We start from the raw sequence: 26,925 nt of genomic DNA on the forward strand, positions 1-26,925 counted from the left end.
GGGTGTGATGCCCGCTTCTCTTACAGCTGAAGAGTGGGAAGATATGGATGAGCTGGCAAGATCTACTATCATGTTGTCTGTGTCAGACTCATTACTTTTCAGCATTCGTGAAGAGAAGACAGCTTGGGGAATGTGGCAGAGATTGCAGGACTTGTATGCCCAACAAAGTGCCTCAAGCAAAGTGTATTGGTTGAAGAAACTCATAGGTCTTCAGATGAAGGAAGGGGCGTCTATGACAGCCCATTTAAATGAGTTTAATGGTATTGTCAGCCAGGTTATTAATCAAAAGTTGGCAATGGACGATGAGTTCAAAGCCACTTTTTTGTTATGCACTTTGCCAGAGAGTTGGGACACATTCAGGACAGCCACTAGCAATTCGAATGCTATGCTGTCATATGCAGATGTTGAGGGTGCTCTTCTTCAAGAAGAGATGAACAGGAAAAACAACTCTGTTGGAAAGTCCAATGCAATGAATGCACGTGGGAGATCCCAGCAAAGGGGGAAAAGCCAAGAAAGGGGAAGGAGCAAGTCTCGCTCGAAAAAGGATTTGGAATGCCATTATTGTGGCAAGAAGGGACACATTAAAACGCAAATGCACAAATCCTGTGTGCCCTTCAGGTATCTCATGACACCTTTCACTGCTTCCCAATGCTTCTTGCCAGGGTTGGCCATGTATCTAGAAACCACTCCCACTGCAAATGCAATGTCCGGCCTAGTAGCAACCATGGCATACATGAGACTGCCACAAGCTGAAGCATACGGAATCTTGGCCATATCAGCCCTGTCTCTATCTGACTGTGGGCTGTCCATAGCACTGAGTTTCACATATGGAGGCAAAGGAGTACTAGCTTTCTTCCCCCCGTCCATATTGAACCTCTGCAAGACTTTGCCAATGTATTCCTTCTGAGACAAATACAACACATGCTGATTTCTGTCCCGAAGTATCCGCATACCCAAGATGTGATTTGCATCACCCAAATCCTTCATATCAAAGGTTTCATGCAGCCTCTTCTTCAAAGCATCCATCTCTTTACGAGATTTCCCGGCAATCAACATATCATCAACATACAAAATGAGAATCAAGAGACTGCCATCCAAAGCTTTCTTGGTGTACAAGCAGTGATCTATGTCACTTCTCCTGAATTTCTGAGATTTCATGAATGTATCAAATTTATGATACCATTCCCTTGGTGCCTGTTTGAGCCCATAAAGACTCTTTTTCAGCTTGCATACAAGCTTCTCCTTTCCACTTACTGTATAACCCTCTGGCTGCTGCATATATATCTCCTCATGGAGATCACCGTGAAGAAAAGCAGTCTTCACATCCATCTGAATCAAGTCCAGATCATCATGTGCAACCAAAGCCAACACAGCTCTAAGTGTGGTCATTTTGACCACTGGAGAGAAGATCTCATCAAAGTCCACACCATATTCCTGCTTAAAGCCCTTAGCCACTAACCTGGCTTCGTATCTTGGCTTTGCATCTGATGCAACTTTGAGCCTGTATACCCACTTGCATGGCAAAACCTTCTTGCCTGTAGGCAAAGGCACCAACATCCAAGTTCCATTTTTATGCAGAGAATCCATCTCTGACTTCATGGCACGCTCCCAAAGAGCCTTGTTTGCCCTCTGTAAAGCCTCTTTATAACATGAGGGCTCCCCACAGTCAGATAGAGACAGGGCTGATATGGCCAAGATTCCGTATGCTTCAGCTTGTGGCAGTCTCATGTATGCCATGGTTGCTACTAGGCCGGACATTGCATTTGCAGTGGGAGTGGTTTCTAGATACATGGCCAACCCTGGCAAGAAGCATTGGGAAGCAGTGAAAGGTGTCATGAGATACCTGAAGGGCACACAGGATTTGTGCATTTGCTTTTTAATGTGTCCCTTCTTGCCACAATAATGGCATTCCAAATCCTTTTTCGAGCGAGACTTGCTCCTTCCCCTTTCTTGGCTTTTCCCCCTTTGCTGGGATCTCCCACGTGCATTCATTGCATTGGACTTTCCAACAGAGTTGTTTTTCCTGTTCATCTCTTCTTGAAGAAGAGCACCCTCAACATCTGCATATGACAGCATAGCATTCGAATTGCTAGTGGCTGTCCTGAATGTGTCCCAACTCTCTGGCAAAGTGCATAACAAAAAAGTGGCTTTGAACTCATCGTCCATTGCCAACTTTTGATTAATAACCTGGCTGACAATACCATTAAACTCATTTAAATGGGCTGTCATAGACGCCCCTTCCTTCATCTGAAGACCTATGAGTTTCTTCAACCAATACACTTTGCTTGAGGCACTTTGTTGGGCATACAAGTCCTGCAATCTCTGCCACATTCCCCAAGCTGTCTTCTCTTCACGAATGCTGAAAAGTAATGAGTCTGACACAGACAACATGATAGTAGATCTTTGGCAAACAGGATGCATTAGTGCATGGTTACACGGATTCGGATTATGCCGGTCATCCAGATAACCGGAAGTCTACTACCGGTTATGTGTTTACATTCACAGGAGGTGCTGTGTCATGGATATCCAGGATGCAGAAGTGCACAGCCTTATCTACTACAGAGGCCGAGTATATTGCAGCCACAGAGGCTTGCAAGGAGGCATTATGGCTATCTCGGTTAGTGGTTGATTTGGGTTATACAGGGGATATTCCATTGTTGCATTGTGACAGTCAGAGTGCCATCCAGTTGGCAAAGAACCCTGTCTTTCATGCAAAGACGAAGCATGTGGATGTGAAGTATCACTTCATCAGAGAGGTGATAGAGAACAAGCAAATTCAGCTTGTTAAGATTCATACGGATGACAACCCGGCTGATCTGTTGACGAAGAGTTTGCCTCCGGAGCGGTTTGCTCATTGCAGACACTTGATGGGCATTGGATGAGGCCATTTTCAGCCTTGATATGGCCTTGTATATTATCATGTACATGCTGATTTTTTCTTTTCCTTTACTTAAGGGCACTTTGCCTTTAAGTGGGAGGTTGTTGGGGTAAAGGCGTTATGCCCACCCTTATAGTGTGTACAAGCCCATAAGTTATAGTACATAGTACACTTAGTACTTTTAATGTACTAAGTGCACTATGTGTACTAGTGCAATATACATGTGTGATAGGGGAGTCACACACTCATGCTTTTCATGAGTTGACTTATCCCCACAACTCTCTCTCTCTCTCTCTCCCTTGCTTCTCTGTGTATGTCTCCCATGAATGAACTCTAACCTAACCCTAATTCAGGTTTCTCCCCATCAAGTTATTGTATATAGAGAGTCTCGCGAGTTTGTGAGAGCTCTATGGTCTTGGAGCCTGGATCTAGTGCAGACGTGCACCTGCTTTGTGCAGCCGAGGCCGGCAGCAATCTCGAGGCTCGTGAGGGCAGCTTCGTGGCGGTATGGAACGTCACGAGGGGGAGATTGGTCGGTACGTCAACCTAGTTAGCTCAGCTCGTGGCTCGGTGGGGACAGCCAAGACTGTGGGCTCGCCCACGGCTGTCATGGTTGGGAGGTGAGTCAGGCCTGCACCCCCTTGCTTGTTTGTTGTTCGTTTGTTTGCAGGATTCGAGTTCGAACCAAGATCGATCACGAGGGGATCCGTGGGGATTTGACAGTACCTCTCAAAGACAACTGGTTAGCTGCCTTTGGCTTGGGTCCTGCGTTGGTCTTTGCACCCTTTTGCTTCGGGCACTCGTTACGCATGTGTCTTTTTTCTTCGCAGATGAAACAACGTCCCTTCTTCTTGAGCTTCAAAGCCTTAAGGAGTCGTTTCTTCTTCGCTGGTGTCCAACTTGGATTCTTCGAAGATTGGTCTGAAGACTTTCTTTCAGTCGTGTTAGCCATAGGTGCGGAGAACTTCCTTTTGTGCTTGTTCCCCTGCTAACGGGTTTAGACTTGGAAGAGACCATTGTATCATCATAGATACGAGCTGAATAAATGGCCTCGTCCAAAGTTTTGCATTTGTTATTTTTAACATGTAAACGGTATGAGTCTGGTAAACCGGGTACGAAGAACCCCAAAAGAGTTATGGGATCCATCTTTGTAGCTTTCATCTGCAAGTCCCTAAACTTCTGGAGGTAAACCTCATAAGTGAGGTGCTGCGAGGTCATGGTCAAAGCTGTAAACCGGGCAACATCATAATCATCCTCTTTCTTGAGGAATTCTTTCTTGAAGACGTCTTCGAATTGTGCCCAAGTCCTTGGCTTAGGGTTGAGTTCCTTCCACCAAAGCAAAGTTTTGCCTCTTTTTCCATCATCATATGGATGAAACTGAAAATGGACTTGTCACTTATGTAGTCAAGTGTCCACGATCTCCTTGGTACGTTGCTTTTGCTTGCCCTCAAGCTGTTCCGGTCCCCAGAGTAATGTTGGGGCCTAGAGCAGAGGCCAAGGTATGCATATCCGAAAGAGTAGATAGGGTAGTGGTTAAGAGAGAGATGGAGTTCTGCAAGGCTTGCATCTGGGCGGCGATTTGTGCTTGACGTTCCGAAGAAGAAGCTTCGAGAGCTACTTTGAACTCTTGCAAATCAGATTTTGACACATAATCGTCAAAAAGATTGGCATCGGTATCTTCCGTAGCCGGCAAGCCTTCGCGTTCGACAAGGGCCTCCAACTCGGATTCTTGGGTCGACATCTTGAAGAGGGCAAATGGAGAGAAATTTCGATCTTTGCACAAGAAAAGTGCGAGAGAACTTGAGCTTGAGAGCTTGAGAACTTGAGCTTGAGAGCTTGATAACTTGAGAGATGTGTGGCAAGAAGCCCACTTAAGGGGTTTATATAACCTTCCCCAAAAGCAACTTGAGCTTTTGCTTTTGTGTTTATATATATATATATATATATATATATATTCTGTTTTCTTAAAAAAAAAAACACCTTTAAACAATAGGGGCTTTAAACTCTTTAAAAAAAAAAGTTGAATCTAAAAAAACGAAAGCAGCCTATTCGACGGGATGCATTTACTGGTTTTTTTTTTTTGGAATTAGTGTTGCCGGCACCTGCGTGGTTGCCGTCACCCACCTGCTGTTGCTGTCGCCTGCGTTTCTGTCGGCGCCCCTTCACTCAGGTGGCCTGCGCCATTCCGCGCCAGCCTATGCCTGGGCTTGGCCGCCTGGTTGCGTAGGCCTAGGCGCCCGCCAGCCTGGCTGCCTGCGTAGGCCTAGGCGCCCGCCAGCCTGGCCGTCTACGTAGGCCTGGGCGCTTGCCTACGTAGGCCTAGGCGCCTGCCAGCATGGCCGTCTACGTAGGCCTGGCCGGCTACACGCCTGGCCGCCTACGTAGGCTTGGTTGCCTACACGCCTACGCCTACTACTTCTGGTAGCCCACGACCAGCACGCGACCACGCTTAGCCCATCGATCGCATCTCTCGCTCACTCTCTCTCTCGCGTTCAACCAAAAGCGAACATGCTTTTTTTTTCTTTTCTTTTTTGTTTTCTCTCACGACTTGTTCATGCGACTGCACAAACATCTTCAGCTTTCTTCTTGCAAAGCAAAACAACCCTACCAAACCACCTACACCCTCATCACGAGTTCTTTGATGAAAAAGCACATACTATCTGAAAAATCAGCAGCATGCATAAACAAAACAGCAAGCTTCTTGAACACATACCTTACTTCGACCTCATCTTCTCTACCTACCAACTTGCTCGTTCATGAGGCATGCTCTGATACCACTGTCAAATCCCCAAAGGATCTCCTCGTAGAACGCTCCCGGTTTGAGACTGGAAACCTACAAACAAACAAATAAACAAGAAGGGGGTGCAGGCCTGACTCACCACCCAACCATGACAACCGTGGGCAAGCCCACAATCTTGGCTGTCCCCACCGAGCCACGAGCTGAGCTAACTAGGTTGACGTACCGACCAATCTCTACCTCGCGACGTCTCATACCGCCACGAAGCTACCCTCGCGGGCCTCGAGACTGTTGCCGGCCTCGGTGCGTAAAGCAGGTGCACGTCTGCACTAGATCTAGGCTCCAGACCATAGAGCTCTCACAAATCACGCGAGACTCTATATGACCAATGACTAACCTTGGCCACCCTTTTATAGGCTCTTGGCCGGTCATCGGGCGTTCACACTTGGGTGCCCGCTCGTCCATACTTGGGTGCCCGCCTGTTAGTCTATCCCTAACTCAGCTTGCCAATCAGCCTGCCTAGCTCCAAGCTTCCCCAAACCTCGAAGCTAGTCTTGTGTGCGTGTAGCACATAGTAGATACACACTGTGCACATGACAGGAGATGACTTCTAACATGAGTGACCCAAACTTGTCTGCATTTGCTGCTGCACAAGTTGCATCAGCCAATGGCTCCACATAAATATCAATCCCTTCCTCTTGTCAGGTCTATTGATGTAAGACACCATTTGCAATGGAAGGTGCTTCACACCTTTTGAATCTAACGAGATGTTTTGACTTTTCTTTCCCCCCTTTTTTCAGCTGCAAATTATATGGGGTTTTATCAGATAGCATGCACACTTCTTGTTTTTCGTCTTGCCACCCTGTGCTGTAAGTCTTGTCCTACTTGTACAACCCACCTCAAAGGCACTTAGTGAACCTTTACACCCTCCCTTAGGTACAAGGGGGCTCTGACAGCCTGCAAAAACGCTTTTGAAACTTTTATAAAACACGTTCTGTAAAATGCCTGGCAACTATGGGGACTCAGACAACCTGCAAAAAAGTGAGGCTGGTTAGACCCCTCACTTATCCTTCTTAGAGAGTTATAATGGTCAATCCTAATCTCGGTGAAGCTCAAAGAGTTCACCTTCCTAATTCTACTCAGGACATCTGCTACTCGATCGAGGCCATCCTTCCGATATTTTTTCCATATTAAAGTCTTGCATCAACTTAGCCCACCATGCCTTCCTCCCCCACAACTGAGGTATCCGTACATGGTCGGTTAGTACAACAAACTTGGTTCCATAAAGATAATATCGCCAAGTTTTCAGAGCATGTATAACCGCATATAGCTCTTTCTCTTGAGCGTGCCATCTGACGTGCGTATCATCAAGCTTCTTGCTAGTAAACCATTCCGAATCATCCATTGACCTCCTGCAGCCTGAATGGTAGGCTGCTCAGTCATTGAGTCTTGGTCAATCAATGAGCTCCCGTCTTGGATCTTCTGCCAAAATGGACCAAAATAACTATGAGTCCTGCAAAGCCCTCTCAATGACTGAAATAAGTCGGTAGAAATCTCGGTGAACGACAAAGTATTCACCTCGCTAATTCAACTAAGCGCATTTGCGAGACCCTTTTCTATAACGAATCTCAAAATCAAAATCTTGCATTAATTCAGCCCATCGAGCTTTCCTTCCTCTCAAATCATCCGCATCACACACATACTTGATTGACTAATGATCAGTCAATACTAGTACGTAAATCTATCTTCGTGAAATATTTGGCTCCGGGTAACCGGTCAATCAGGTCATTTGATCTAGGTAGAGGATAACGGTTCTTAATTGTCAGCTTGTTCAATCTCTTATAATCTATACACATTCTCTAGGTGTTGTCCTTCTTTCTCCTAAGCAACACAGGTGCACCCCAAGGTGATTTACTTGGACGGATCTGGCCCATCCTCAAATAATCTGTGAGTTGTTTGGCCAACTCATCTTCCTCAGCTTGGCTCATCCTGTAAGGTGGAATACTAACAGGGTGAGCAACAGGGACTAGGTCAATACGATGATCTACCACCCTTTCGGGTGGTAAGCTCGATGGCAGTTCCTTAGAAAATACATCTTGAAACGAATCAAGTATCTTTTGTAATTCTTACCCGCCGCAGGTAGGCGTACCTCATAGGTATGATCGCTGGGTGTTGTGTCGAGACCCAATTTCTGCACAAGTTTGTAATTGACAAAGTTGTGTGAGCTGCCAGGGTCTAGAAGAATGTAGATTCTATGGCCATTCACTTCTCCATAAACTTGGAGAAGATCATGCAAGCCAAAAACTTTAGAGTTGAACAGACAATCAGAACATGTACTAGGGCGAGAAAGTACAGTAACTGACGTACCTGTCAAAGACAATTGGTTAGTTGCCTTTGGCTTGGGTCTTGCGTTGGTCTTTGCACCCTTTTGCTTCGGGCACTCGTTACGCATATGTCCTTTTTCTTCGCAAATGAAGCAACGTCCCTCCTTCTTGAGCTTCAAAGCCTTAAGGAGACGTTTCTTCTTCGCTGGTGTCGAAGTTGAATTCTTCGAAGGTTGGTCCGAAGACTTTCCTTCAGTCGTGCTAGCCATTGGTGTGGAGAACTTCCTTTTGTGCTTGTTCCCCTGTTCGGTAACGGGTTTAGACTTGGAACAGACCATTGTATCATCATAGATACGAGCGGAATGAATGGCCTCGTCCAAAGTTTTGCATTTGTTGTTTTTTACCTGTAAACGGCATGAGTCGGGTAAACCGGCTACGAAGAAACCCAAAAGAGTTATGGAATCCATCTTCGTAGCTTTCATCTGTAAGTCCTTAAATTTCTGGAGATAGACCTCATAAGTGAGGTTCTGCGAGGTCATGGTCAAAGTAGTAAACCGGGCAACAACATCATAGTCATCCTCTTTCTTGAGGAATTCTTTCTTGAAGACGTCTTTGAACTGTGCCCAAGTCGTTGGTTTAGGGTTGAGTTACTGAAAATGGACTTGCCACTTATGTAGCCAAGTGTCCACTATCTCCTTGGTACGCTGCTTTTGCTCGCCCCTAAACTATTCCGGAGTAATATTGGGGCCTAAAGCAGATGCCAAGGTATCCATATCCGAAAGAGTAGATAGGGTAGTGGTCAACAAAGAGATGGAGTTCTCTAAAGCCTGCATCCGTGCAGCGATTTGTGCTTGACGTTCCGAGGAAGAAGCTTCGAGAGCAACTTTAAACTCTTGGAAATCTGATTTTGAAACATAATCGTCGAAAAGATCGGCATCGGTGGCTTTTCTAGCCGGCAGGTCTTCACGTTCGAGAAAGGGCTCCAACTCGGATTCTTGGGTTGACATCTTGAAGAGGGCAAGGTGAGAGAAAAAGTTGATCTTGCACAAATAAAGCTAGACAACTTGAGAGCTTGAGAGCTTGAGAGATGTGTGGCAAGAAGCCCGCTTAAGGGGAATTTATAGGGTTCCCCAAAAGCTTACTTAGCTTTTGCTTTTGTGTTTTTTTAAAAAAATTTAATATATATGTATATACATACATATATATATATATATGTATGTATGTATGTACATACACACACACACACACACACACACACACACATACATACATGTATGTATGTATGTATGTATGTATATATATATATATATTCTATTTTCTTTAAAAAAAACTTATAAAGCAAAGTATGGGTTTTTAAAACCCCTCTTTTAAGTGTGGGTTAAAAAAAACCTTTAGGCACATGTTAAAAAAAAAATGAAAGAAAAAAAAACACCCGACTATGCTTTTCGCTATTTTCTGCGCCACCTGTTCGCCTGCCTACGTGCGCCGCCTGTACACGTACCTGGCCGCGTGCTGACGTGCGCCTGTGACCCATTGTCGCCTGTACTTGCGCACCTGCGCTGGCCTGCACGTACTGGCCCGAGTGCAAGAGTCGCCTGCAGGGATGCTTCACATGTCTGCGCACAACGGGTACCCATCTGCCTACGTGTACTCATCTGCGTGCACACACGCCTGCACTCGCCTGCGCATACACCTGGCTGACTGCACCTGCCTACGCATATTGGTGACCGCCTGTGCCTAGCTGTGCATAGCAGCCCACATGCACATGTTTTACTCGCCTGGCTGTGTGTACAGGCTGGCTTCTTTGCACATAAGGCTGCGCTACAACCTCACATGAGCTACTTCTCTCTCTCTCTCTCTCTTTCTCTAGCAAACTGGTTTTTCTACTTTTCTCTCTCTTCAAACTGTTTACACAGTTGAAAACACATCTAGCCTTCTTCTTTGCAAAGCAAGCAACCCATACAAGACCACATCACGGGTTCCCACGATGCAAAAGCAACATACTAAAATTGAAAAAACAGCAGTATGCACAGAAAAACAGCAAGCTTCTCGAACTCATACCTTTTCTTTGACCTCATCTTCTCTACCTACCGACTTGCTCGTTCACGAGGCTTGCTCTGATACCATTGTCAAATCCCCATAGGATCTCCTCGTAGAACGCTCTTGGTACATGACTCAAACCGTGCAAACAAACCAAACAAACATGATGGGGGTGCAAGCCTGACTCACCTCCCAACCTTGACCGCCGTGGGCAAGCCCACAAGTCTTGGTTGTCCCCACCGATCCGAGCCACGAGCTGAGCTAACTAGATGGACGTACCGACCAATCTCTACCTCGTGACGTCCCATACCGCCACGAAGCTACCCTTGCGGGCCTCGAGACTGTTGCCGGCCTCGGCTGCATAAAGCAGGTGCACGTTTGCAGTAGATCCAGGCTCCTGACCATAGAGCTCTCACAAAGACACGCGAGACTCTATATCACTAATGACTAACCTTGGCCATCCTTTTATAGGCTCTTGGCTGGTCATCGGGCATCCACATTTGGGCGCTCGTCCGTCCATACTTGGGTGCCCGCCCGTTAGTCTATCCCTAACTCAGCTCGTCAATCAGCTTGCCTAGCTCCAAGCTTCCCCTAACCTCGAAGCTAGTCTCGTGTGCGTGTAGCACACGGTAGATACACACTGTGCACATGACACGACTTGTCTACAGCCCACAAGCAAGGTTAGAATATAGATTCATGTGCACGGTCATGAGAGGGTATTCCTTGTTCTTAAATTAGACACAGTAAAACAGTTCATGCGGAAGTAGTTCCAAGCATGCAAGTATGCCATGCATAAGAATGTGTTGGACAATCTTCCTTCCATTTAGCTTGTAACGGGCGGTCATTTCGGGCATAGACATGGCCAATTGGAATGCTGTACTCTGAATATGGACGTGGACTGAAATTCCCGGCCTCACATATCTAGGCTACTGGTCCTCGGTGTAGACATAAGTCTCTTGCCATGAGGTGCCAGTCCACACGATCCTTGGCATAGACATAAGTCCCCTACCATAAGCCATCATATCCACTATGGAGCTTATCCATAGGTCCAAAACTCGTCTAGAGGTCGAAAGTGTAAAGAATGTCCAAATGGTGACAACCTGTTGGGCTTCTAAATAGTTGACCATAACTGAAAATCTATCAAGTATGTTGGTAGGAGCTACGGATACTCTTGAACGTATACTTCATCTATCCACTTTGCATCCATAGGTGAATAGTTCTTGAACTTCACAAGGTAGCATATGTGAAGTTTGCCAGCGTAGTTTGCCATCTGAGCGTAGTTTGCCACCTGCAAGCTTACGCTCCTTGTGAAAGCCAATTTGATTAGGTTGTAACACCTCTTCTAGCTCATCCACTTCTGATGGATCTTCCATAATAGGCTCTGTAGGCTTGGGTCCCACGCACTTGCGCAAGAGGCATTATATGGAATGCATTGTGAATTCTCCAATGATTCGGCAAAGCTAGTCAAAAAGCCACTTCATTGATTTGCTCAATGACTTTGAATGGTCCATAGTACTTGGTAGAGAGCTTAGGACACATCCCCTCTTTTTCAAGTCTCTTTCTAAGTTTGGCTTTCTCGAAGTTCAGCAATACCCAATCATTTTCTTTGATACATAATTGCCTTCTATGCTTATTTGCAGCCTTTTTAAGCTTCTCTTGGGAACACTCAATGGCTGTGCGCACCTGTGCATTCTGATTAGCCACACAGTATTTAAGAAAATCCAATACGGCTGAATTTGCAGCTTCACTTTGTCCATCCTTTTGAGGATGATAAGCTGATGACAAATTCAGCTTAGTGCCACATTATCAAAAAGAGCTCTCCAAAAGAGTCTCGTTGTCTTGGGATCTTTGTATCCCACAATTGACTTAGGCATACCATGATGCCCAGCTTTTGTGGTCTTTTTGACCATATGCTCAGCTTTTATGGTCTTTCTGACATGTAAAAAGCGAGCTTGCTTGCCAAACCTATCCACAATAGTACATATTGCATCATTGCCATTCAATGTACGAGGTAAATCCACGATAAAACCCTTAGCAATGCTTTCCTATGGCTGGTTTAGAACTGCAAAGACCGAAACAAATCGGGAGCCTTTTGCCTATCAAATTTCACCTTTTGACAGGTGATACGTGCATATACATAAGTTTCTATGTTCTTTCTCACATACCTAGCCAAAAGAAATTCCTCCCAATTACTTAAGTGATAGGCAATATTCCTTTATGTCTTGCATGGGAAGGAGCATGGCATTCATTCAAAACCTTTTGCCTCATGTTTGATAACACACATAGGCAATTGTCTTTCATGAGACAGCCATCGTTTATTACATAAGGGGCATGTGGATGACCAGTCATCAAATCAGTCCATATATCTGCAAATTTAGCATCCACATGATACATGTCTTGCATCCAAGACAAGTTCTGATGGGAGGCAACTGAAATTGCAGCCACAGGGATTTCTTGATAAAGCATCCGCAACCACATTCGTCTTGCTAGGGGTGTGCAAAATCTGAAAATGAGACATGGAGAGGAAATTGGCCATCCTTAGATGTTTCTTTGAGAGCTTGGTTTGCATTAGAAAGTACCTCAAACTTTGATGATCAGTCTTGTCTATAAATTCAGCTTCCAATAAGTAGTGTCTCTGTGTGTGTACCCATCATATACTTGTACCTTTGTTTATGCTTGTGTGTGACAACCCTTATATGTGTGTGTGAACACTCACTTATATGAGTAAGTGAATACATGTGTGTGAATAGCCTCTTACAACCACTAGAGTGTTTGTGTGTGTAAGTAGTGATGTCCTTAGTTTAGCCAAGTGTCACTGCCATAGTTGTTTGCGCACATCGTATGACACCATATCGTACAGAATACTGTATTGCATCATACGGACTTGTGTGGATTTTTCAAAAAATTAAGTATTTTTTTTTCCGGATTTTTTTTTTGTTCAAAAATTAATGGTCTTGTTTTTGCTTGTTTATGGTTGTTTGAGCTTCCTCTGTACTATGATGCTTCCCTCCTTTTTAAAATACTCCATATCTCGAAATTGGAAATACCTAAGTTTATAAGTAATTTTTTATAACACCAGATTTTATCGTACAATAAGAATTTTTTAAATATCATACCGTATTTTCCTGTATGGTATCGTATTGTATAGTATCATACTTGACAACTATAGTCACCGCCTCGTGAGTAGAGTGTTGAGAAAGATAAGGCTCTAAACCCTATACAAACATTGTACTCTTGAAGCTTTAAAGATCATAAAATAAAAGTATCTTTGAGTGGTGCAATCACTGGCCCCCTCTTCTTTTAGTTTGTTATATTTCTCATTTCTCACTCTCTCTTTACTACACACATCACCATGTATTAGTTTGAGCCTCCATAGCTTCTGGTATGCCAACCCTAAGCCCACAAACTTTCCATTGGTATATACCATTTACGTATTCTTGTGTAGCTACTTTGCAGTATGTACTGGTTCCATCATATCTTGATATTTCTGTATCACTTTGAGCTATATGGTGGTAGTTCGTCGACTAAGCTTTGTTGTTAATGTGATATTATGTTTTATACTTCTCAGAAGCAGATCGAAAGAGAAAATGGTCTGTTCATCAGCCAGTGAATTTGTGTCTTTGAAGTCTCTGAGAACCGTTCTACTCACAACTCGAAAGAGAGAGCAGCTCCGGGTTTCAAGGTTAAATGTGATGGCTGATGCGGTAAGTGTCATTGCTTTTTCGTTTTTGTCTTCATAGGTGACAATGTTTTTATCATCTTATTTTTTGGCCTGAATCATTGTGAAGAGGCTACTTTTAGAGGAATTCAAGGGGAACTTTCACAGTTATGTAGGCATGGTAAAATATCAGATTGGATTTTAATATGAACATATTTTGGTCCATTGGGTTGCAATCACCTGCATTTGTGCATCCTTTACCTGCTGCTAGGAGTTGCGTATTGGCTGCGAAGTTGGTATGACGGGCATTCTTCGTGCGTGAGTGTGAGGCATGCATGAATCCTCATTTGGCTGCTTAATAGTTTCCTCCATATATAGCATGCTATGGTTAATTGATGTATCAAGGTTAGGTTTTATAATCTTTTCGTGGAAATTGAGCTGCTGGATGGCAGCCCACCTCCGCCAAAAAATGAAATTAGTGCATGTTTTGGAAATAAAAGTTTATTGAAATGTTGAGAAACGTTTAGAAACATTTATAGGATCTACTTGAAGAGGTACTGCATCTTGCAGTCACCTTGGTCTTGTTGAGGAATGCTTTCCAATGCTCTTTAGAGTTACCATGTATCAGCTCCCAACGCCCTTGAAGAAGGTGAATGAGGTAGGTCCACATGGTGCTCGTTGGGTCCATTGGTTGGATATACACATCCTCTATGGTTTGTGTGCACGTCTAGCACGCCAGATCTGCCATCCTGTAAGTATCCTGGTCATCTCTCTTTCTGGGTTTAAAAGACCACAAGTCTCAAGTTTTAGTTTCCGAGTACCTGCTCGGTGAGCCATGTGTTTATGGGAGGTTGCAACTCCATGACCCCTGCAATGAACCCCAAATGGTGGAAGCTGACATCCTGTCTTTCTGTATATATATGAGACAGGCAAGATGCCTTTCAAACTTGCTGAGCTCTGGCGTACCACGTGTGTGCATCCCTACTGTGGTAGTGCAAGTTTGCAGCCATGTGTGTGAAAATGGTAAAAAGGGGAATTTTCTGGATTTTATTAGCTTTATTTCATGTTTTTTGTGTCTTGCTGCCGGCCGACAGCCCCTGGCCTGGCCGACCAGCAGCACACCACCATATATATAGCATAGCCTCTTCATTCAGCATTTTGTACCACTTCATTGATCACATCAGGTTACCACTTGATCTGCTGTTGCTGCTGCTGCTGCCGGCGCCTGCACTGCATCTGCCTCATCAACCTCGTCTGTCAGCTTCAGCACCATTCAAGCACCGCAGCATCCTTGTCACCAGAGTCTGCATCATCATTGACATCATCATCACCTCACCTTCCGCGGGCCCACTACCACCTTGGAGTGCCTCTGCATCCACCGACGCAGGCCTTGGACACTACCACTTTGGAGTGCCTTTGCCTCACATCGACACGAGCCTTCGTCATCGACCGTGCTTCAGCTCCGACATTATCTCTACTTCAGCATTGGTCCTCTACTCAGAGTCTCCTTACATCAGAGGGCCTCTCGTACATGTTTTTCACTCACCATCATATATACGCTCACTCACCCATTTCATGCTGTGTTGTTTTGCTCTGATCTCTCGTACATCTGGTCCTTTCGTCCTTTTGCCCTCACACCATGTGCAGTGTGGCCAGCTTTTATGGGCAGCCTCCACATCAAGAGTTGCTCTACGTGAAGCATTGCAATTGTTATGACCAAGCCATGTCAAGCACTGCAATGTTACGAGTACAACCAGACTTTTCACACTTGAAATTAGAGGACCCTACAGCGGCCACAATGATCATTGATGAGTCTATTGGTGTGAGCCATTCCATAGTCCAAGTTTATTCGTGCATCATAAAGAATCCACCACCTATTCATCAGGCGGGGGGGGGGGGGGGGGCATACTTGAGAGGTGCCTTTGGAAAGTTTGACAGGGAAAGACCAAATGATGATGTTTAGTGTCACGATTGTGACTGAACTCTCTTAATCTTGAAAGAATGGCGGTAAATCAGAAAAACAGCAAATAGATCTTGCAAAGAAGCACATGTGCAAGTAGAAAGCTTGTTATCTGCTGAAGTAGAGCACGAGGGCTACTCGTAGGTGCATACAACCAATAGCAATGGCTGAATAATGAAGTGCTAATGATGCTAACCCAAGCCACCTATTTATAGGTTGGACAAGAGTTGGTCGGCCAGTATAAAAACAGTGGGCTAGTCGACTATGCAAAAAATACTAGAATAATGTCTAAAAAATAGACAAAAATAGCAAAAAATATCTAAAATAAGATGAATGCATGGCCTCATAAATCTGGCCAGATACAGCATGAAATAAGCACATATATGCCCAATTTGGAGATGATAGCCGACTATGCAAAAAATACTAGAATAATGTCTAAAAAATAGACAAAAATAGCAAAAAATATCTAAAATAAGATGAATGCATGGCCGCATAAATCTGGCCAGATACAGCATGAAATAAGCACATATATGCCCAATCTGGAGATGATAGACAGCAAGAAAAGCCATCTTAGCATGAGACTTCGTACCCTCCTCTGGAACCTTGTCCTTGCCTTTGTCCTTGGAATCTTTGTCAGCAACTTTGGAGGTGTCCTTGGCTTTGTACTTGGCTTTGGCGGCCTTGGAATCATTACACTTTGCAAAACACCAAGTCTCCGTATGGCCAGGCCTGCCACAATAGGCACACTCCTCCTCTTTGGAACCTTTGGATTCCTTAGAATCCTTGCTTTTGCCCTTCTCGCTTTTGTTGTTGCTGCCTCCTTTGCCTCCTTTGGACTTGCCCTTACTTTGGGCAACAAAGGCAGAATTTGTCTTCCCTTTGCCTCTCAATAAACATTTGTCATGTAAGTAAGTCACAACTTCCTCAAAAGAGGGTAGAGGCTCACGGAAGTAGATGTGATCTTTGAAAGAGTCAAAGGATGATGGTAGCTTACCAAGCAGTTCATGGATCGGGTTGTTGATTGAGCTCCCATACTTCTCAAGCTGCCTCTTGATCCTTGTGAATTCCCCAATCTTATCAATGATATTATCTGAGTCACTGATGGTAATCTTCTCAAGATCCGCCTCCAACATAGCAATCTTCATGGAAGATACTCTCCCGAACTTCCTCTCAATCTCATTCCACATTTGACTGGCATCACTCCGGGAAGATATGAATTGTGCCAGGATAGATGGTGTCATACAATGGATGATGATGAGACGGGCCCGTGCATCCAGAACTCCACGAAACGCGGGATCCACCAAGTGAGGAGTGGTGATAGAGGGCCACACACTTGCTCCTTCAAGAAGCAATTGCGTATAAAACGACCAAGCATGGTAGTTGGTAGCAGTCAGCTTCATGGAATCACTCACTTGAGGGGGTGAATAGGATGGCACATGGGAAGGGGTTGGGATGAGGGTTCGTGGGAGGGGAGAAACAAGAGAAGTGGTGGTGGCGGGGAATATGGAAGGAAAGGAAACAGGAATTTGGGAATAAGGTAGAGAGACAGGAAGCTAGGAAGAAGAAGCCTGTGAAGTTGGGGCTTGGGATCGGGAAGAAGAAAAGAGAATCCCCGAGAGAGAAGAATGACTATGACCAGAAGCCATATCCTCCGATAACGCAGCAAAATCCTCCTCTTCAACAAAGCTGATCAGAAAATCAGTAAACTCCTCCTCGAAAGCTGAGTGCAGCCAAGAGAAAGGAAGGAGAAGACAGGATGGGAGAGTGGGAAACCAAAAAGAGAGGTAAGAAATGACTCCCTTGGGTTAAAACCCTGTTGTAGCACCAAAATACGGGGCTGAGATTTGAAAACGCAGTTCCTCAGTGGAAAACGTAGCTCCTCAGTGGAAAACGCAACTCCTCAATGGAAAACGCAGGTCCACAGCAGAAAAAAACGCAGCTCCTCAGTGGAAAACGCAGCTCCTCAATGGAAAACGCAGGTACACAGCAGAAAACGCAGGTCCACAGCAGATGTAGATGCAGTGGATCTTTGCCTACAGCAGTAGATGTAGAAAACTCAGGTCCCTTTGCAACACTGGGCTCTGATTCCATGAAAGAATGGCTGTAAATCAGAAAAACAGCAAATAGATCTTGCAAAGAAGCACATGTGCAAAAGAACTGAAGTAGAAAACTTGTTATCTGCTGAAGTAGAGCACGAGGGCTGCCCGTAGGTGCATACAACCAACAGCAATGGCTGAATAATGAAGTGCTAATGATGCTAACCCAAGCCACCTATTTAGAGGTTGGACAAGAGCTGGTCGGCCAGTATAAAAACAGTGGGCTGGCCGACTATGCAAAAAATACTAGAATAATGTCTAAAAAATCGACAAAAATAGCAAAAAATATCTAAAATAAGATGAAAGCATGGCCTCATAAATCTGGCCAGATACAGCATAAAATAAGCACATATATGCCCAATCTGGAGATGATAATGCCAACAAATCTCTCCTTAATTACTCCTTAATCCCTTATTAACTGAAAGGACACCTGTGAAGGGTCACACCCTTACACATGGGTCACTATCAAAGGACATGTCTATTTATTAAAAGACACACCCCTAAGTCCAAAGGACATAACCATTGATTCAAGAGCCACACCCCTTCCCAGGGATGTGTCTCTTCACTTGTAACCTTTCGACCTCTATTTAAGAAAGGCCTTTGTCTCAATGCAACGCTCTCTAATTATCTTTAGTTCTTGTATTCAATTTTAATCATGTCTTAATAGACTAGGAAGTCCTCACAGTGGTATCAGAGCAAACAAGCTCCAACCTGTAGGATGCCCACATCCAAAAAACCCTAACCCTAACCCTGAAAATCAAAAACCCTAAATCAGCAAATTAACCTTAGAATTAGGGATAGCAAGGGTTGTATGGAAGAACAGGAGAGAATGCCCCATTTAACTTTACCCAATTTTGCCAATTTTGCCAATTTTGCCAATTTTGCTTGATTAAGCATTTTTCTCCCAATTTTCTCAAACAAAAAAAAAATGGTGGGAAGCAGAGACTCACATCAGGGTTCCATCCAAATGCTTGAAGGCTACCCTGTACCCTATTGGAGGTCTTGATAGCACTCCCTTGGGGCTGAATCGTCTCCACGCAAGGGGCGCCACCCATTCGTTTTCTGAAAGCCACAACCTTTCACGTTTTTTTTTAATGTGACGTTTCACATAATACACAAAGGTTTACCTAGCCTTATAAGTTAAGGCTTAACCCACGTGGCTTTACCCAACGACCCAAGCAGCCGGCAGCCAGCACATCAATGGCAGCCCGATCTGCGTAAAGACGCCCATGGCAGCGACCAGCGCTAACTCACAAAAAAAAAACAGAAGAGAGAACCGACGGCCAGCAGACCAGCGCCACGCACGAGAAAAAAAAAGGAGGAGGAGAACCCACGGCCGTTTTCAGCTAGCGCCCGCCACCACCCAGCACACACGGTGAGCGTACCGGCTTGCTGCCGCCTCTCTTCATGATATTCAGCCCTCTGAAATCGGTCTTCATCGTTTGCGCAACAACATTCATTATGGCAACCTCCTTCGGGTGTGATTTTTCCATTTTCTTGGGCATAAAAATATCACATAATGTGGAGTATTAGAATATCAAAAACCCGCCATTTCATTCTTTTGCGGGCTCTCCACTCATCCGGGGCCAATATCACTTTTTACGGGTTCAAGAGCACCTCTCAGATCACGTGGACACACATAACTCTCTTCTTCGACGGCATATGGCAGAGGAAACCTATGATTTTAGTTATTTATAGGATACACACTCTCAGCCCATAGTGCCCTTTCCTACCCGTGTTTCTCCACCAGTCTCGGTCCCTGTTTCAGTGAGTGTGCCCCCCTTTTTCCAGCCCACTCATTACTGCATGCAGATAGCCACACCGACTTCTCACCTTCGAGAATTCGACGTGTGGGTGATCCGTGTTCGTACTTCTGCACAGGATCTGGATCATTACTATTTTATACTCATGCGTCATCCTTATTAGGGCGCTATCCTCCCCGAGTGTAGCATCATTTTTCATGAATATTGCACCTATTCTGAGGACGTTTATCCATCTTCATTCACGGTGCGCCCCTTTACACCAGAGTATACACCCTTGACACCAGTAGCTGCCCCTACCCCTACCCCTGTACCTTCTTCTCTAGTAGCAGACTCTCGTGCGAGCCCAGTCCCAGAGGATTGCCCTTACTATACTGGATGGTCTATAGCCGCTTCACCAGTACGTAGCCTCTCCTCTCGGGATTTCCAGATGCCGCACCCTTCAGCCGATGGTTCTTACTAGAGCCCAGCGGCGTCGTCAATAGCAAAAACCCCCCAGAGCCTCATCACCCTGAAGCCTCTACATCAACATCTTCTCTCATGGCAGAACTTGTTGACATACCAGTCCCTCCGGAATGGCAGCCAGCTTTGCAGCAACTTCAGCAGCAGTTCCAATAGCAACTCCAAGAGTCTATGGCATCCTTGGCTTCGCAGATCCAGCAGCTCCACACGGATCGCCACTCCTACACGAGTTCCGTACCAGCAGCAGATGTTTCAGCAACAGTACCAGCGGATGCAGACGTCATTCCTTCCGAGAGGTACAAGGCAACGACCTTAAAACTCTTTATCGTCTTTTACAAGCCAGTAAAACAAAGAAATTGGAAATTAAACCCCCTGACTCTTATGGTGGTCAGCGCAATAAGCGCATCTTAGACCAATGGCTCTACAAACTGCGGTTATACTTTGAAACCATGACCCTTTCTGATTCCAAAAAGGTGATTTTTGCGGTATCCCTCCTCAAAGATACTGCTTTATTGTGGTGGCAATGACGACAGCACGCCAGAAAATCGGTTACAATGTGGGAAAAATTTGAGTGGGTCCTCCGTAGGCGGTTCATACCTGCCAATGCAGATTTTCAAGCCCGTACTCGCTTACGCCATTTGGACCAAACTGGTTCCTTGGCCTCTTATATCTCCCAGTTCACCAACTTGATACTGGAGATTGACTCTTTGTCCCCAGCGGACGAACTTCATACCTTCGTTGAAGATCTTAACCCCACACTGTGTGCCGATGTTCAGAAATATAACCCTGTCGATCTTGCCGATGCCATACGATACGCCGAGCGCGTTGCAGACATTAATTCTTGAAATTCGGCCTCTTCCGGTCGAGCTAATGCCTTTCAGAAAGCCAATGGATCTCGTATGAACCGAGATAGTCGCAGAGAATCTTCTGGCACTTTACCTCCCATCCTAATCCCCAATGGAATAATTTTCAACACCCTCGCCGATCAGAAGGATCGTCCTCTTTTCGGTCCCGACGTTCTCAATCCTTCCAACCACGCAGTTCGAATTGTGGACGGGACCAAGGACGTGACCAATCTCGCAATCCTCGTCCTTCCACTGTTCCTTTCGGACGAGATCAACAAAAGACAAGATTGTGCACAATTTGTAATGGACCTCATCGTTGGTTTGAGTGCCCCAAAAGACCAACCCATCGACAGAATTCTAATGCTGAACCATCCACTTCCGAGGAGAAACCCCTAGTTGTTGACAAAGGAAAGCGAGCAGTTAATCACCATGCTATTGCACATGCTTCAGTGATTACCGCTGCCACAGCACAAGCTGTCTCTTCACCGTGCCCCAGCGGTCTACTCAGGTTTTGGTTCTCCAAGGCTCTATCTCCAGTCACCCTATTCAGGTGCTCATTGACAGTGGTTGTTCTCATAACTTTGTGGGAACCACCTTGACTTAGAGATTGAAGATTCGGATTTCTCCACGTGCTGTTGTTTATGTGGTAGAGCTTGCCAATGGTTCCACATCCTTGTGTAACACCGTTGCCAAACACCTCTCCTTTCGAATTCAGCACTATTGTGACAAATTGGATTTCCAAGTCATGAATTTGGCACATTATGATATGATCCTTGGTCAAGAATGGTTGTATCAATATGAGCCCCTGATCAGTTTCCGGAACCATTCCATACAATTTGCTCAAAATGATATGCATGTAGCACTCGAAGGAATTAGAGACCAACCTTCTCCACCAACCCTTTCAGCTCTTCAAGTGAAACGGTGGGTCTGCAAGAGTGGTTGTTCCTCAGCACTTTTAATGGTCTATTCAACCAACGATCCTCCCGAGGACATAGATACAAAGGTGATGTACCTCAGGCAACCTTTCTTTGCTCCATACTTGGATCTTTTTCCTCATGAGCTTCCTGCGGTTCTCCCACCTCGGCGACCAGTCGACCATGCTATTGATATCCTTCCTGGCAGTACTCCACCTGCTCGTGCTCCATATTGAGTTTCTTTTACGGAATCTCAGGAGATACAGCGACAACTTACTAAACTTTTGGAGAAAGGACATATTCGACCAAGCAAAAGCCCTTTTGGAACTCCGGTACTATTGGTGAAAAAGAAGGATAAGTCTATGCGCCTTTGTATCGACTATTGTGCCCTCAATAAGTTGACTATCAAGAATACGTATCCTCTTCCGCACATTGATGAATTGTTTGATCAATTGCTTCATGCAAAGGTCTTCTCCAAAATTGATCTTAAGTCTGGATATCATCAGATTCGCATTCGTGAAGGTGATGAATATAAGACAGCTTTTCGCACAAAATATGGTCATTACGAGTACCTGGTCATGCCATTCGGGTTAACCAATGAGTCTGATGAATGATCTTTTTCGTCCTTTTCTGGACAAATTCGTCATTATCTATCTTGACGACATCGTGGTGTTCAGTCGTAATATGGAAGAACACAAGGCACATCTTCAGATCGTTTTCCAGGTGCTTCGTGACAATGCTCTTTATTTTAATCCAGGCAAAAGTGAATTCTTCAAGACATCCTTGGAGTATCTTGGACATGTTGTTTCAGCAGACGATATTTATGTGGATCCAAAGAAAATACAAGTTATTGTCAATTGGCCAACTCCCACAAACATCCATGATGTTCGTTCTTTTTTGGGACTCGCCAACTTCTATCACACAAAGGTTTATCGATTTTCCGAAACAGCTGCCCCTCTCACAGAACTTCTAAAGTCCGCTCCTGCATTCAAATGGACTGAAGCCGCAACACAAGCTTTTGAAAATTTAAAGACAGCTTTGACAACAACTCCTGTCATGGCTATTCCTGACCCTACTCTTCCCTTTGATGTTTACACGGATTCTTCTGATATTGCCACTGGTGCCGTCTTGATGCAACAAGGACCTGCTATTGCGTTTGACAGTCATAAGCGCTCTGCAATTCAAGTAAGATACCCAGTAAGTATATGAAAAGGAATTTTTAGCTATTGTTCATGCCTATCGTGCATGGAAACATTATCTCCTTGGAGCAGATTCAGTGGTGAAAACAGATCATCATTCTTTGAAATATATCTTCACGCAACCAGTTATGAATAAGTATCATCATGTGAAGGGTCACACCCTTATGTTATCTCCTTGGAGCAGAATAAGTATCATCATGTGAAGGGTCACACCCTTACACATGGGTCACTATCAAAGGACCTAAGTCCAAAGGACATAACCATCGATTCAAGAGCCACACCCCTTCCCAGGGATGTGTCTCTTCACTTGTAACCTTTCGGCCTCTATTTAAGAAAGGCCTCTCTCTCTCAATGCAAACAACTCAGCTTTCCGCTCTCTAATTATCTTTAGTTCTTGTATTCAATTTTAATCATGTCTTAATAGAACAGGAAGTCCTCACATTTAGTATGTTTTCTAGTCAGGATGTTCAATTTTGTCATTGTTTTCTGGGCCATGCACCCGATGATGGATCAGCTGTATGAATCTGTGTGCATCAATTAGTACTATAGCCATAAGCTATGGTTGAGCTGTATGCTTGTGTGTGTGTGTGTGTGTGTGTGTGCCCGTGCACATGATATGTGTCTGCCCACGTGTGTGCATGCATGATCTGGTGTGCTTGTGAGCATGAAAAGAGAGAGCTTTTGACAAATTTGTGTTTTGTAGGACTATTACGATTTGTTGGGAGTATCGAAGAATTCAAGTAAATCAGAGATCAAAACTGGTATTTTTTAATTGCTGGATTCTTATTGGTTTAGTTTTCGCAGTTTTTAGGATTGCAAACCTTTGCAGTATGTGTGTTAGAATGCATGCGTGTCTTTATGGCGGTCAGATGTAATCAATATCTGTACTTTTTTGCATCTCTCTTTTGTGTAACCATGCAGCTTACAGAAAATTAGCAAGACAGTATCATCCAGATGTTAACAAGTAAGCCTCGGTTTCCCCACACACGCACGCACGCACACAAATGTATACTTTGATTACTGAAATCTGTATAGCAGCTTAACAATGGCCTTGAAGATTTTTTGGAGTCTTAAATTCATGAAGCTTTGCTGATGTTGTTGTGGTTATAATATATCGTCTTGCAGAGAATCAGATGCAGAGGCCAAGTTCAAGGAAATTAGCAATGCCTATGAGGTGTGGATCCCTTTTTAGAATGAAGTAGAGAATATTTAAATGAAATAAAAATAATCAAAATTAAACTCAATGGATCTGCTATTTAAATATATGAGCAGGGTATATAATGTGGTCCCTTTCTCTTAAAATTTAAGCCATCCCAAACGTCCGAAGGGTTTTTTTAAACGTGCACCTACTATGATTTGTAGTAAGCCAGCTGCTCTGATAGAGTTTCATTGAAGAACAATATGGGTATATGTGTGTCCATCAATTTCTTTGTCAACGGTTTTGGAATATTTTCATGTGTTGCAATGTCTAAATTGTAGCTTAAGATTCTGCCTATTTTTTTGAGATAAAGGGATTGAACTTGAGGGTTTCATCGAACATGAGCATACTTTTTAAAGCATCCTATGCACCTGGTGTGCTCCCAACTTTGCTCTTCTAAACTGTCAATCTTTGATAATCCTGATCACCCTATTAGAATTACAATGACAGGTGTTATCTGACGATGAGAAACGCTCAATATATGACCAATATGGTGAGGCGGGTTTGAAAAGAGCTGGCTCCGGAGGAGCGTCGGTAAGACTACAGTATTTTTGTTGCTTCATGTTTGTATAATTAAGTCAAAGCTTTGCAGGTAAGCTTAATTTTTGTTTGTTTTCTCATCCTTTTTTGTATGTTCTTCTATTGTGACAGGGCTTTTCCAATCCATTTGATCTCTTTGAAACATTCTTTGGGGGCATGGGTATGGGGGGTATGGGTGGCACGGGTGGTAGATCAGGCAGAAGCCGGCCCATTCAAGGTGCAGATGAACAATTTGATTTACGATTGAATTTTTTGGAGGCAGTTTTTGGAATTACAAAAGACATAGATGTTTCCCGGTTAGAAACATGCAATACTTGTGATGGATCTGGGGCTAAGCCAGGCACATCACCCAAGCAATGCAGCAGGTGTGGGGGCCAGGGTCAAGTTGTGTCCACTGCACGCACTCCACTTGGGGAATTCCGGCAGATCAGTACTTGTCCTGCTTGCAGTGGTGCAGGAGAGACGTCAACCCCTTGCAACACATGTAGAGGTGATGGGCGTGAAAGGAAAAAGAAGAGCATAAGTCTGAAGGTACCTGCAGGCGTTGATTCAGGCAGTCGGCTAAGAGTGCGCTCAGAAGGGAATGCTGGTAAATGCGGTGGACCACCTGGTGACCTGTATGTCTTTATATCTGTCTTACCGGATCCATATTTGAGCCGGGATGGGAACAACGTTCTGACAACTTGTAGAGTTTCCTACATCGATGCTATCTTGGGGACTTCTAAGAAGGTGCCCACAGTGGATGGCGAGACGGATCTGAAAATCCCAGCCGGAACACAGCCAGGAACTACGCTCGTGATGTCAAAGAAAGGTGCACCTATGCTTGGAAAGCCAACTGCTCGGGGTGACCAGCTGGTTCGTGTTGAGGTAGAAATCCCTAAATATCTAAGTGGTGAGGAGAGGAAGCTCATAGATCAGTTGGCTGACTTGAGAAAAGTCAAACCAGCCAATGCAAGGTAAGGGTTCTTGTTGCGACAGCTGTGTTTTTTCATGTTGTCATGTAGGCACAGTTTATTTTTGGAATCATGTAGGGTGGTGTTGCATTCAAATAATTAATCAGGTTAGGCTCCATGAGATTTAGTGTGAAATTGCATGAAAGGGGTGATCTGGGCTACCCACGTGACACCACAAACCTCTGAATGGAGTGGTCCTGTGCTTCTGTGTGCAGGGTGTAATTTAATTCTGAAGACCAGTTCTACAGGGGTTTTATGTCTACTGGCCTTCAAGGAGGGCCAAATTATACATTAGGTCAGGGTTCCAAACTTCCATGTATTGTGACTCTACATTTAAAATTCGTTTATTGGATTATTTCACCGGTTTTGTTTCTGCCAATTGAGTTCGTATCATTCAAGTGGAGAACTCAACTAGTGGCATGTGAACGAGAAAACCGAGGCTGTCCGAAATATTCATGAGTGTAAGGTCCTTTTCTATTGGCGATCATATGGACTCTTCAGTGCTATTCTTATAACAAACTGGCTTGTGTTTCCTATTCACCTTATCTGGTAAACTTTTTCACACGACAAATGCGACGACAGTAACACATGGCATGCTCTATGTTTATCAACGAAAATCAAGTGTTAGCTGCCCACTTGCCCACTTTTGCAGTGTTGTAAGGTCTCTTAGAGGGTTCTAATATGTTGTCCTATTCATGCTTCAGAGGGTTCTTAGTGTGGGTCTGATCTTCTTTTTGGCTACAAACATGTACTGTGAACACCACTTATTTGTAACTAGTTTTCTGCGAGCCTAGTCAAAGGCTCAAATGACCTCTCTTACAGAACTCTTTTAACATGAGAGTCTCTGGCAGCCCTTGGTTTAGAACAGTGTGGTGTGTGTGTGCCCTCTTGCCACCCATGCTTCTATGTGACTCGCAAGGCCTGCCATGCTGGTCCCACTCAGCCCTTTGGCTCCTAGCTTTTCTATTCATGACTTCTAGCAGAGCAGCAACATCTAGGTGACACACTGCATGGCAGTTGATATTGGAATAAATGGTTTAGCTTTAGGATTATCTTTAACCTTTGTGGTGGGTGCTTTTACAAGGAGTAAAAGGGACTAGATAAGCTAGTCAGAAATTGGAGTCTAGGTGGCATGGGTCAAGTGGGCACCCTATTTGAAGAGGTCTTGGAGGTGGCCTTAGCTATTTCCAATATGGTATCAGAGCCATCTTTCATGGGAACTCTCTCTATGTGAGGATTTGTTCTAGCTCTTGGTCAAGTACTTTGTGGAGCATATCTAGCTTGTGGTTGAGCTCTTTGTGATGCATGTTTGGGTAGGAGTTAACTCGGTGTTAAGTTCCTAATTTATAAATTAAGTGGGA

At 44.5% G+C, this 26,925-nt stretch overlaps 1 protein-coding gene across 2 annotated transcripts in view; it reads left to right on the top strand.

Annotated features, from left to right (window-relative positions):
* The window catches only part of LOC147637481 (chaperone protein dnaJ A7A, chloroplastic-like), a 39,630-nt gene extending 13,528 nt beyond the window's left edge, over positions 1-26,102 (top strand). Inside the window, exons 2-8 of one of the 2 annotated variants that reach the window (XM_086799268.1) lie at positions 13,548-13,683; positions 23,577-23,634; positions 23,795-23,837; positions 23,999-24,047; positions 24,522-24,605; positions 24,723-25,567; positions 25,780-26,102. In XM_086799268.1, coding sequence (XP_086655394.1) covers positions 13,548-13,683; positions 23,577-23,634; positions 23,795-23,837; positions 23,999-24,047; positions 24,522-24,605; positions 24,723-25,567; positions 25,780-25,786 — 1,222 coding nt within the window. In that variant the 3' untranslated portion in view covers positions 25,787-26,102. Of the gene's footprint in view, positions 1-13,547; positions 13,684-23,576; positions 23,635-23,794; positions 23,838-23,998; positions 24,048-24,521; positions 24,606-24,722; positions 25,572-25,779 lie in introns of those variants that run through there. The other variant, XM_086799269.1, reaches the window with a different exon arrangement.
* Positions 26,103-26,925: the final 823 nt, after the last annotated feature.

The sequence above is a fragment of the Cibotium barometz genome, chromosome 6, assembly GCF_041138505.1.
Source record: "Cibotium barometz isolate CiBa-2024 chromosome 6, ASM4113850v1, whole genome shotgun sequence".
NCBI lineage: Eukaryota > Viridiplantae > Streptophyta > Polypodiopsida > Cyatheales > Cibotiaceae > Cibotium > Cibotium barometz.